The sequence below is a fragment of the Dama dama genome, chromosome 13 (assembly GCF_033118175.1).
Source record: "Dama dama isolate Ldn47 chromosome 13, ASM3311817v1, whole genome shotgun sequence".
NCBI lineage: Eukaryota > Metazoa > Chordata > Mammalia > Artiodactyla > Cervidae > Dama > Dama dama.
The window spans coordinates 30,622,124-30,635,834 of record NC_083693.1 but is presented as its reverse complement, the minus strand read 5'-3'; the positions used below and the strand labels follow the sequence as shown (position 1 = coordinate 30,635,834).

Below are 13,711 nucleotides of genomic sequence, written 5' to 3'. Positions count from 1 at the left end.
TATCTGAGGAAAGTTATTATATTACACCTGGCTATCCACATGTTACCCTAACTCTCCAGGTGACCAGCAGGAATTGGATGCTGTGGCATTCTTTCATCGCTCAGGAAGGGTTACAGAGTCTTGCGCTTACATTCTTTCTTTTATGTTTTAGCTGTCCTGGATAATGAGAGACTTACTGCAGAGGAGATGGATGAGAGGAGACGTCAGAATGTGGCCTACGAATACCTTTGTCATTTGGAAGAAGCAAAGAGGTAAAGATTGGCTGGAGAGAAGATTGGGAGAAAGGAGCTGATACTGTGGGGACAAAGATAAAGATCTCATTGAGTATGTTGTAGGTGTGACTGTGGGAGGCAGGTCGTTTGAAGGAATAAGTATAGCTAGGATATTTTTTTCATAGGAGCAAGTAGCCTTGATTTGTAGTTTATCATGAAACAGTCTGAGGGACACTTTTTTCATTCTCTTCAGTCGTGTCCAGTGGGCACTTATGTATACTGAAGAATTTCCAGGTTTGTGTTGTTCAGTTTTATGCTTATGGTGCATGTTTTGGGCACTACCAGCTATATGGGAGGAAAGCATTTTTAAGGTTTCAAGTTTGGGGCCTTAATATTTCACTGGTTATTTACTGATTTTGCTTTATGTGTGAATTGGGTCCGTTTTCCCCTTGGTAGTGCTCTGGGTGTATCTCCATCCATTTGGCAATATTCAAAGACTGTTTACCAAAGGCAGTGTCATCTGCTTTCTTTGTGAAGTTAATGTGCAACTGATGTTTTCCATTTTCAGATGCTCCAAGACCTTGTGGTTTTAGAGTGTCGATTTATTATCAGTAGTTCATTTCTTTTGTTCTGGTGCTTGTTTTTTTTTTGCAAGATTGCGGGGTAGATAGATGTAATTACACATCATGTATCTATAAGTGAGCTTTGGTGGAAAAGGCCAGCAAGGGCAAATGAGAGGTTTTGTGGTTAAAGTCTAATGAAAATCCAGGATTTTTCAAAGGGTGCTAATAAACAAGAGTTTTTCTGTCTTGTTTTGCCTTTTTAATTTTGAAAATTTTAAAACACTACAGGAAAGTCCAGAGAACAATACAGCAAACATCATGTATTCCAAAACTAGCAAATGTCAGTCCTTCAGATATTCCCCCTTGCTCTAAAAAGGCGCAGTTGGAGTCCCCTTTATGTTCCTCCCTGATCCCATTCTCCTTCTTTCTATTCCTGGGGTTACCTCTAATATGCATTTGATGCATCTTCTTGAATCTGGGCTTCTTTTCTGAGCTTAAAGCCCTTGCATGAGACTGGGGGAGCGGAGAGGGGATTAATGATGATTTAGGTGGAGAATGGTAATAACACTTGTTTTTCTAAATGGAAGGTTAAATGGAAGGAGGTGAATATGTTATTAGGGAGGGGAGTGTTTCTCATGCAGAGTTTGTAAGGAACAAAAACATTAAGTCCTCTGTTACTCAAATTACGGACTAGATCTAGTTGTGGAAGGTAAAGAATTTGAAAGCTGTAGCTGATATGAAAGACCACCTTTTGCCCTGTGAAGACTTGGTGTCTTTGTTGAGGTGACCTGTGGATGAGAGAAGGGCCCCAACCCATCTTCCTTCCCCTGTCTAAAACATTTCTGCTTTTAATATTGGATTTGCACAGTAAAATTCCCTTTTTAAAAGAGGGTATTTTAGTTAACATTCCCTTGCGACCACTAATCCAGTTCCACTATTATTATTTTTTTTTTCTTTTCTTTTTTTTTTATTATTATTATTATTATTTTTTAATTTGGCCATGCTTGTGGCTTGTGTGATCTTGGTTCCCCGATGAGGGATCAAAATTGCACCCTTGGCAGTGAAAGCTTGGAGTCCTAACCCTTGAACTGCCCAGGGAAGTCCCCAGTTCAGCTTATCCAGTTCAGCCATCTCATTTCAGTAAGGAAACTGAGGTCTGAATGTCCATGGTCATGTGCAGTTTTCTTGATTGAAGAATAGTTTCTGTCATTTTAAACAGTGGTTTTTAACCAGCTGTGTATGTCAGAATTGTCAGGGGAGCTTAAGAAATGTGGCTATTTGAACTTTACCACAGAGATTCTGGTTTATTAGATCTGGGCTAGAAGGTCCAGATAACTACATATTTTAAAAACTCCTGATGGTTCTGATTGGGCTTTCCTAGTGACTCAGTGGTAAAGAATCCAACTGCCAATGCAGGAGACGTAGTTTCAATTCCTGGCTCTGGAAGATCCCTCTGGAGAAGGAAATAGCAACCCACCCTAGTATTCTTGCCTGGAGAATCCCATGGACAGAGGAGACTGGCAGGCTACAGTCCCTGTGATTGCAAAGAGTCAGACACAACCTGGTGACTAAACAACAACAGCAAAATGGTTCTCATGGTCCCCCCTAGTAGAGAAATGAGATTGAAAATCACATTTTAGAACTCTCCCTTACACTAGATTACGATAGCCTGACTAGGATGGTGTTCTTTATCACATTTTCTTCTTCAAGTGCTGCGCTAGGAAGGCATTTCATTTCCCTCTACTCCAGAGCATGTTCTTTTCTGGCAGGTGTTGTTTTTTTTTTTTTTTTCTTGAATAAAAAAGGCTCCCATTTCCTTTAAAATCCATCCAGGAGCCATGATCTCCTGGGATGTTTTTCAGTTGGGTGCTTCTGCATACTTAGGGAGTGATGAAGGCGGCGAGACATTTGAGACAGTCTTGATTTTTCATGCTTTTGGCTATAGGGGAGAGCATAATAGTGGCTTTTTGTCCTTGTACACTCTGCACTTTGGCCCCACATTGAGGAAATGTGCCTGGTTTATTTTATGGAGGCAGTTACAGAAGATCTGGATGCAGTAGTTTTTGTTGTTTAAAGCTTTGATTAGATTATCAACTTCGGAAGCACCTCTTTAGACTTTACACCGAAAGAGGGCTAGGACAAGAAGCCTGGGGATGTTGTGCTGAAAAAAGGAGACTGGGATACCTGCTGGCCACCCATTGAGGCTGCTGCCACCCCTAGAGTGTCCGAGGTGTGCCACAGGCAGATCACACGCTCTTCCTTATTAGCTGCAGCTTCAGTTATTATCTGCGGCAGCGTCTCCTGCCCTGGTGAGCTGGGCTGTATGTTCCTTGTGTGCTGCCCAGGCACCTCTGGCACAAGTCCTTTTTGTCTCTTTCGATTGGCCCCATCCTGTTTCCTTCATAACCTCTGCCCCTCCCAGTTTGGAGGAGTCCCAAGGTCTGGAATTTACGCCCACTCCACGGCCAGGAAGAAAGATCAGAGAGATCCAGGGGAGAAAAGGTTCCCCTCTTTAGTTCTATTTATAATGCTGCTGCCCCTCCCTCTAGTAGCCCCACCTTATAGCACAGTGGCCCCGTTGTGTGTCCCGGGGCACTCTGCTTTCTCCTGGACCCGCCGCAGCTCTGCCTTGGGAAGAGAGGAGAGCGTGTGGAGGGAGAGAGCATGTAAACAGGGAGTGTAGGTGAGAGTATGTGTGGAGAATAAGTGAGAGCGTGTTGTGAGCTTAACCTGAAAGGTTAAGTGGGAAAGTTTAGGAGTGATTCTCTACAAGTGTACACTCTGGGCATGGTTGGGAAATAGAAACTACGGAGATTCTGCTTTCCTCTAGTTTCAATACGGAAATTAAGTTAGTGTTCTAATGCAGTGTCATCGAGTTTTATGCTGAGGGCCACAGAGCAGACCAAGGGCTTTTTATTAAGTGAGACTTCTTACATTCTGTATTTATGCTTAAATATGGGCTCATTTTTATCCTATTGCCTGTTCTGATTGGGCTTTACATTTGTTTTGGCTTAGCAGCAGTTTTACAGTAGAGATAAAGAGCATTTTTCACTCAGTTTGAAGGAGGTGAGGTTTAAGTATATGAGATGTGGTAAGTGTTCAGTAATAGAAAGATCAGAAGGTTTAGGTGAAAAGAACTGAGAAGGGAATGTAATATTCTGCAGGGGAGGAGAAGGAATGAGTAGGACTAAAAATGGGAGGAGATCCAGTTAGGTTTAAGGTCACAGGAAGAAGGCTAATTCCAGCATTTCCCCAAGTTTGACAGTTTAGGATTCCTTCTTTCAGAGGCTTGCCCATACACCCTTCTGAGCCCGTCATGGGTCTCCTTCCTCTTGCTTAAGTCAGGGAGCAGAGCAACTCCTCCCCCCGCTCCCCCAAAGTGGGGAAAGTGAAGGCTGTGGCTGGTTGGAGACTGTCAAAAATCATGTGATGTTAACAAGAGTGTAACACTAAATAGAAGCACTTTGCCTTCTGTAATTTAGGGGCGTTGAAAAAGTATCTTGCAAAGAAATCAGTCCTTGAGAACAAATTCTCTTTTGTATGTATGTATGTCTTTGTTGCTGGCATTGAATATTTTCCAGATCTCCTTTCCTGTAAGTGGGATCAGAATTCCAGTTACATCTGGATGTATCTAGGCTGGTACACTGCTATCATGAAAAGAGAAATTAAAGGCGTTTAACTAGAAGCTTGCCCACCAGCTTGGAGAATTCCCTTAGGGAGGAATATCACTTAGAGATTGGGGAGGGTAATTTTTAGATTGACCCAAGCTCTCCTTTCACAGATGAGAAAACAAATTTAATTGTTTGATGAGGCCCAGTGTGACTAAGGGGCCACAATAAATGTAGCTTTGTAGTGGTACTTTCGAAGTACAAACTGGATGCGTTCATGTGTTTATGATTATCAAGGAGAAGTATGGGGCGGGATTTGTTCTTAAAATGGTGACATAGATGAAAGTCTCATTTTTTCTGAAACTGACCTAGTGCAACTGCCTTGGACAGACTCCATGGTAAGAAGTGTGTTGCTGTTTAAAAGTGATAAAACTGATTCAAACTAAGAGTGCTTTTTCATATTATTACAATGTTACAAATCAGCAGATATGTTCCCAGCTAGGCCACATAAACCTTGCCTACAGTGTAGCTGAGCCATTTAGCAAATTTACAATTTGAGAAATGTGGACAGTAATCTGGTGTAAATTAGGCAGTCTAGTAGTTATTAGCTGTTGTGATTACTAAGAAGAGTCATATGACCATAGTCTCATAATACTTACAATTAAGTAAAACACATTTTAAAAGCCTGAATAAAGCATCTTTGAAAATCTTGACTGTTGAAATACTCGAAGTGTGAAGAATGAGGACTTTCAGTTTTGGCAGGTGTGAGTCTGGTTCTGGTCTTGCAAGTTTCTTAACCTTGGGGGGCAGAGCACAAGTTTGCACTTTGCAGAATGCTGTGCACTTTAGGGGGTTGAGTGAGTGTTACGTGCCTGGCACAGTGTGAAGTACAGTAGGAACTCAATAGACGTATTCTTTATCGTGGTCCTTGGGGAAAAGCAGATTTAATATGAAGACGCTGAGGCATTCATAAACTTTTCCAGGGAATTTTCTGGGTACTTTCAAGATTCTCAAGGTTGGTAGCTCTAGTTTTTTCTCTTCATTCTTAAGCTGTTGTCTGAAAGAACAAGAGGATACTTCTAGGTATTGGAGGGTGTGAGAAGACTTTTCCTTTTTACATAATGCTTTTCCATATACCTAAAAGGCTTTTTGAAGGCAGTGGCAACCCACTCCAGTGTTCTTGCCTGGAGAATCCTAGGGACGGGGGAGCCTGGTAGGCTGCCTTCTAAGGCACAGAGTCGGACACGACTGAAGTGACTTAGCAGCAGCAGCAACAAAATGCTTTTTACAATGATCATGAATTTTATAATGAAAAAGGAATGGATTAAGAAAAAGGAAAAACTGAATTCCCTGGTGGTCCAGTGTTTAAGACTGCACTTTTACTGCGGAGGGCCCAGGTTCTATCTCTTGATTGAAAAAAGAAGAAAGAAAAAGGGAAAAGTGTCCAAGTATATAATTTTTAGATAGTGGTAATCACAAATTTTGGGCTTCCCTGGTGGCTCAGACAGTAAAGAAATTTAGAATTTGTAATTGCTGTCTTAATTACTATTTTCATTGGGTACATGATGTCTGTAGTTTATTTAGGTTTATTCCAAAGTTATATTGCCTTGATTTCTGAAAAGATTAAACGTTTTCCCATATATTTGTTTATTGTTTGTTTTATTTTGCAAATTATCAATGGCATTTGTCTGTTTTCTAGAGTTATATTGTTGATTTTTGGAAGCTTTCTTATGGGTATCAGGTTGTCGTATTGCTATATTTTCTCTTGATTTTCCATTTTATTCTTTCACTGTATGGAAGTTTTAAATTTTATGTAGTTTAAGTGTTAATCTTTTTGCAATTTCTGCTATCTAGATAGTTTAATTTCTGTAAGGCTTTGCTAAAATTTGAAGTTTTCTGTTAGCTTTTCTATGATTTAGTGATTTAATTTTTTAGGCATCTAAATCTTTAAATTTCATGTTTCTAAATCATTCTGATATTTAAAAATAATCTTTATACTATGTATTAGCAATTGATATCTACTATGTCATATATTGAATTACATATAGTTATCTTTCTAGGCTTATTATTCTGTTATGGTGAACTGTATTTCATTTTTCTTAGAGAAATGTATGACTTCATTTTTTGTATTTGTTATTTAGAAACAACATTTGAAGCTAGCTTGATTTTTAGCTCCAAGACAAGTAACATTTTAAAAATACTATGTCACAATTTGGAACTTGTAAGGTTCTTACTTCTTATAAAGTGTCCTCATGTTACATATTACAGTTGATACTGGTTTAGTAATTTTGCCTTGAATGCGGAGACTCTTCTCAACTTATATCTTCATATCTTTTTTGTTTATTTTTGCTCTTGGAAATTGTTATACCTTTAATAATTGGTTCTAATTTAGTAGTCTTTCTTGGGGGTGCCTGTTGGTAGGTTAGATATCTCAGTGTCTTATGGCTGATCTTGTTTGTTTAAATCTTCTGTTTCACTAACTTGGTTTTCTGCCATCTTGACTTTTCCTCTTTGAGTCTGTTAATGGTGGTTGCTTTGTCCTGTTGCAGTGTTCATTTTGGCCTACTAACTCCTTTTCCCTCTCTACTATTGTTAATAGATCAAAAGGTCTCTGATTTGGCTACAAACTCCTTTCCACCTGAAAAGGATCCTGTATGTATCACTAAATAGTGTGATTTAGGATCCTTTGCAGGTGGAAAAAAGGAGTTTGTAGCCAAGAGTTGGTTACTTTACCAGTTCCCCGTATTTTCAGTAAGTATTGGAGTGGTTAAGACCACAGGAAATTGGTGTTAACCGGTTTGTTCGCCAGTCAAGGTTAGGAAAGTTTGGTTGGGCTAAGTCTTGGGCAGTTAGTTTGACCTCATCTGACATATTTCTCTGGCCTTAGATGTCAAAGCAGCAATTGTTCATATGTCTTGATGTTCCCAATTTAAGAAACAGTAAAAATATACTTGAAGGCATGTTTTAGGAATGTGATTTTCTGGCTTTGCATGATACTTTGTCTCTTAATTTCTGCATGATTCCTTCTGTTTCACAGTTTAGCAATTTGGGGATACCTGATGGTAGAAGGATCTGTTTCGAATATTTTTAAACTGTGAGGTATTTGATGGTTGCATGGCTGTTTCCATCTGGGGCTGCTAAGTAAACCCTTTCACAGGAAGTATTTGTGTAAGAAAGGGCTGGTAGGCAAAGTGAGACCATCCAGAAGTGATTCATGCAACTGTATGTTTGTTTAAGTTGGGACTTGGTTGCCTAGAGACCGTATCTGAGCAAGCTGAGTGAAGTGCCACATGAATGCAGAGGTTCTGTTGCCTACCTGATCGAAAAAAGACCCTGCCATTTGATTTTTCTTCTGAAAGACCTCATAATCTCATTGATCCCCGTACTCTGACTGTGTGTGAACCAAAAAATCTTTTTTTTTTTTTTTCCCCAAAAAATCTTAAATATATAAATGAAAAAATTTGGTTAAAGGGTTTATGTTGAAGGGAAAATCTACTTGCTTAAATCTGAATGTTTAAAATTTTTTTCTTTTAATTGTGTGATAGGAAGAATTAACTTTTTTCAGTGTTTTATTGTAGAAACTTTAATACTTCAGATACCTTTACACCAGCTAAGAGGTAGCAAAACAACCCCCACCCCCCAAACCAAAAACCAACCCTGCGGTTTGCATGGACAGCATGATATACAATATTTTCTGTTTGCCAGTGTCTTCCCCCTTCTCCCTCTTCATCATCATCATCATCAGTACCATTTATTCAGCACTCATCATGTACTGGGTACTGTGCTAAGCCCTTCATATGTGTTGTCTAGTTAGCTGTGCTTGAAGTCACGTGAGGTGCTTATTCTTATCTACATTTAACAGAAAAGAAAACAAAGTGCAGAGAGCTTGACTCACCATCTCTTTAAGTGATAGATCCAGATTCCAGGCTTGGTGAGACTCCAAAGCCTTTGCTTTTCCCTGGTCCAGTCTCTCACTGCCGAACCATTTGTGCTTCAAAATCTAATGCCAGCAACAGTAGTTACCAGTAATTAAGCAGAATGATGGTATGTTGTGTGTTCAGATGCTAAGTCATCTCCAACTCTCTCTAACCCCATGGACCACAATGCCAGGCTCCAGTGTCTTTCACTGTCTCCCAGAGTTTGCTCAAATTCATGTCCATGGAGTCAGTGATGCCATCTAACCATCTCATCTTCTGCCACCCTCTTTTCCTTTTGCCTTCAGTCTTCCCCAGCATCAGGGTCTTTTCCAATGTGTTGACTCTTTGCATCAGGTGGCCAAAGTATTGGAGCTTCAGCATCAGTCCTTTCAATGAATGTTCAGGGTTGATTTCCTTTAGGATTGATTGGTTTGATCTCCTTGCATACAACATTACAGTGAGATAGGCATTGTTTTTATTTTAAAGAGGGACAAAAATAAGTTGGTATCACATATTTCAAGGTCATGTAACTATCTGTGGAGCTCAAGCCCACCTCTGTGTGACACTATCACTACCGCTGTCAACCTCTACTGAAGGGGCAACGTTTAAGTCCACAATTCAGTCAGCTAGTTCCCAGACATTAAACAGCTTCTTGGTGTCAGGTGGGTGAGGGAACATGAGCTGTTTAGCTTCTCATTGTAGTCTCTTTTACCTGCTTCATATAGGTGGTCTCTGTATTTGTCTCATGTATTTTTGCGTCTAACAAATTGTCGGACTCTGCCTAGTATGCTTTTTCTTACAAAGCTAAAGATCATGATAGGCATACATGAGTAACTGCTGACTCTTGATTGAGGAAAAATTTGTGCCTGCATGCTTATAAGGAATGCAGTAAACATTAAGTTAAGTGATTTTTTTACAGGGGTCTAGAAACATAACTTGGGACTTCCCTGGAGGCTCAGTGGTAAAGAATCTGCCTGCCAATTCAGGAGACTCAGGTTTGATCCATGAGTGAGAAAAGTGCCCTGGAGGAGGACATGGCAACCCACCCCAGTATTCTTGCCTGGAGAATCCCATGGGCAGAGGAGCCTGGTGGGCTCCAGTCCGTGGGGCTGCGAAGAGTCAGACACCACTGAGCGACTGAACAGCAGCAGCAGCAGCAGCAACAAGAGACATAACTGGTCTGTGATAAACTTGTGTCTGTTGGACTTTTTTGACCTAACTCCTGCTCACTAAGATGGCCTCCCGGGATTGGAAGTGGACACAGTAGAGGTCCCGTGGTTGCATATAGCAGCTCTGGGGAGACTAGAGAGAGGGCCTGGTTAGTTTTCTTCTTCCTAACCCAGCACCTCTTCTCAGTTCAGCTCAGAAAAGCTTTCCTCCTTCCCAGTTGCTTATTTTTTCAATAGTGACCTCATGCAGACAGGAGTGGCATTGGAAATTGCCTTGGACAGTTTGGCAAGAATTGTATTTTTTGGTGTTGTGGGTGGAGGAAAGGCCTGTCTCCAGGCCTCTATTTCTTCCTTACTCCGAATACCTTCCTGTTGACTCACTGGAAATCCTAACGAGAAGCAGAAGGAGCATCAGAGAGGCGGCTGCCAGCCCAGGGCTTGGCTTCTGTCGGGCTAGAAGTCTGGGGACTCAGAGGACTCTGGATTTAAGAAAAATTGTGAGGCTTTTGCGATGGAAGGAAATACTATTGTTGTGATAGGTGTTTATGCGTAAGGTAGAAAGCATAAGCCTTTTGCTAGGGATCATTAATCAGCAACATAAAAAACTAAGACTGTTTCCTTGAAATGGCTTAGTTAGTGTTCCTAAAAATTGAAGCAGAGAAACTGAAGTATAAAAAAAGGGAATGGGGCACATTTAGAAAACCTGAAAGGGAAAAAAACCTATGATCATTAAAAATAGAAAAATGATATAAAATGTAAGGCAATTCCCTGGTGGTCCAGTGGTTGGGACTTTATGCTTTCACTGCTGAGAGTGAGGGTCTAATCCCTGGTGGGACAGCTAGGATCTGGTAAGCCGAGTAGAGCAGTCAAAAAAAAAAAAAAAAATTGAAAAAATCTTCTGGTGTAGCAGATCATTTTATTACGAAAGGAGACAAAAGTTACTTATCACTTCCATGACTACCAAAGCACGATGTTTTCCTGCCCTGAAGACTTATCACTATGTTGTTTCTTTGGACAGTGCTGCTTAGTCATTGCTAGTTTGACGAGCTTGTGCTAGACAGTGGCTTGACTTTGGGGGTTTTCCTTTAAAAACTCAAGAATACCCACAAAGGTGTTGGCAAATTTGGTCTTTTAACTTTTTAAAATTACACTTTTACTATTAATCACTTAAAAAACAGGTAGTATGGGGACATGATACTTAATTCAGAAGCTCTGCTAGGATATTCAGTAAAGAAAAAAAAGTCCGCCTGCCTACTCTTGTTTCCCAGGCACCCAGATCTTCTCCATATATGCAAAATCACTTTTGTTTCCTTGTGTAGAAGTGATAACACTATACTTTCTTCTTTGCATCTTGTAATATATTCTGGCTGAATACATTATAGTGCTTCATTTGTTTCTTTTTCCCCTTCACAGTTGCATGGATTTAACCTGTCAGTGGACCTATCCCTCCCAGCTTTTACTCTCATCGGTGGTGGTGTAGTTAGCAACTTTGTATGGCTGCCATCTTGCACTTACAAGTGTTGTAGGATGAGTTTCTACAAGTGGGATTTCTTTTTCTTTGGTTTTGTTTGAGATCACTTTATTGCTAAATAAGTTGCTACAGATTTATGAGAACAAATCATTTGATTTTCAAGGAACCTTGAATTTTAAATATTGGAATAAGGGATTGTGGACCCACACCTCTCCATGGATATTAAAAAGAAAAAAATCCAAACCCAAGAATTTACAAAGATAAATTTATAATCATCCCTCTTCCAGTTTATCTTCTTTCTCGACCTCACTTGCCAGCTCTACTAGACATTCAGTTAGGCAAACCTAGAAATTACTTTTTTTTTTTTTCCTGTCACCTTTCAGGTCTAATTGATGCAGTTTTTTTATTGTTGTCTTAATATGTACATGTGCAGACATGAGTGCACACACACCCACACCCACACACCATCTATTTCTGTCAGCTCACCCCATCCTCACTGCCACTTCCCATATTCAAGCTACTCTCATTGCCTAACTGATTTACAAAGATAATCTGGTCTCCTATCACCTGGGCTTTACTGATGGCTCAGCGGTAAAGAATCCGCCTGCAGTGCAGGAGATGCGGGTTTAATCCCTCGGTTGGGAATATTCCCCTGGAGGAAGAAGTGGCAGCCCACTCCAGTATTAATGCCTGCAGAATTCCACGGACAGAGGAGCCTGGAGGGCTATAGTGCATGGTGTCGCAGAGTCTGACACGATGAGGATGCACATATCCACTTTTGATCTCTTCCAAGTGATTCTTTATCTTTAAAGACAATGATCATGTACAGGCAAATAACCCCCCCTCCCCCAGTGCAATGCTATCCCATGCTATTTAATTTCCTCTCTCCTTCATTAACAGTTGCTTAAGATAGGAAACTACACACCTGCAAGGTGCTGGTGGAGTTTGACTATCTAGGCTCAAATCTATGATCTAAACCAAATTAGCTTGTTTTTTTTTTTTTTTAGTCATTAAGCCGTGTCCAACTCTTTTGTGACCCCATGGACTGTAGCCCGCCAGGCTCCTCTGTCCATGGAATTTCCCAGGCAAGATTACTGCAGTGGGTTGCCATTTCCTCATCCAGGGGATCTTCCTGACCCAGGGATTGAACTTGAGTCTCCTTGGCAGGTGGATTCTTTACCACTTAGCTATCAGGGAAGCCCCAGTGCATTAGTTGAAGTACTGCATTGGTTACATTGTACTACGGTAGAGTTTCTAAGTCAGTGGGAATAGCCACGCTTTGTTGTTCAGTTGCTCAATCCTGTCCGACTCTGTGACCCCATGGACTGCAGCATGCCAGGCTTCCCTGTCTTTCACCATCTCCCAGAGTTTTCCCGAACTCATGTCCATTGAGTCAGTGATGCCATCCAACCATCTTATCCTCTGTCATCCCCTTCTCCTCCTGCCTTCAATCTTTTCCAACATCAGGGTCTTTTTCAGTGAGTCAGCTCTTGGACTCAGGTGGCCAGAGTATTGGAGCTTCAGCTTCAGCATCAGTCCTTTCAATGAATATTCAGGGTTGATTTCCTTTAGGTTTGACTGGTTTGATCTCCTTGCTTGTCCAAGGGACTCTCAAGAGTTCTCCAGCACCACAGTTTGAAAGCATTAATTCTTTGGTGCTCAGCCTTCTTTATGGTCCAACTATCACATCTGTAAATGACTACTGGAAAAACCATAGCTTTGACTCTACAGACAAATATTGTCAGTCTGCTCTCTCTGGAGGTTGTACCAGAATATATGTACATCAGTGATATATGAGAGGACTGCTTTCCCTATGATTTAACTAACATAGAGTACTTTTTTTGTTTGTTTGTTTGTTTTCATAGTTGAACATGGTGTTGTAATTGCAGTTTCTTTTTCAGATTGCCTAACTCTGAGTGAAGCTGAGCATCTTATTACATGTGTTTAAAAGCCTTTCTGTTTCCTTTTCTGTGAACTGTTTTGGCAGAATTCTTTGCCTGTTTTTCTTCTTCTTTTTTAAACGCTTGATATTTTTATTTGTTTATTTTTGGCTGTACTGGGTCTTCACTGCTGCACACAGGTATTCTCTAGTTGTGAAGAGCAGGGGCTACTCTCTAGTTGTGCATGGGCTTCTCACTTCGGTGACTTCTTTTGTTGCGGAGCACAGGCTCCAGACACTTGGGCTTCGGTAGTTGTGGCTCGAGGCCCCTACAGGCAGGGCGCACAGACTTAGTTGCTCCGAGGCTTGTGGAATCTTCCTGGGCCAGGGATTGAACCCATGCCCCCTGTATTGGCAGACAGATTCTCACCCACTGGACCACCAGGGAAGTCCTGCTCATTTTTCTAGCGTGTTATTATTGCTCTTATTGATGTAAGAGCTCTTTTTATATTGAAGAGGTTGACCCTCTTTGGATACTGTCTTTTAACTTTCAATTTTAAGGTGTTTAAAATAATTTAGAATTTTAAAAACGTATTTGGTTTTACTAAGCTTTTGTTTTTTAGCTTTATGACTTTGTATCATTTTTAAAGGGACTCTTTGGTCCTTCTCTATACAAAAATATTCCCCCAGGCTTTCTTCAAGTATTTTTAGGATGTAAAGAATTTTAACATTTGACCCTTTGGTCCGTTCGGAATTTATTTTGGTGTAAAGAATGAGGTAAAACTCTTTTTCTCTAGATGGTATTTGGATAGTATCTTAAATCAGCCATCCCCAGCCTTTTTGGAACTGGCCCCTGGATCGGTCTCACGGATGGGGGTTAGAGGGGGTGGTT

At 40.7% G+C, this 13,711-nt stretch overlaps 1 protein-coding gene across 1 annotated transcript in view; it reads left to right on the top strand.

The window, feature by feature from the left end:
• IQGAP1 (IQ motif containing GTPase activating protein 1) overlaps positions 1 to 13,711 on the top strand; it is a 103,565-nt gene that overhangs the window by 2,012 nt on the left and 87,842 nt on the right. The window contains exon 2 of the mRNA XM_061158766.1: positions 152 to 251. Coding sequence (XP_061014749.1) covers positions 152 to 251 — 100 coding nt within the window. The remainder of the gene's footprint in view (positions 1 to 151; positions 252 to 13,711) is intronic.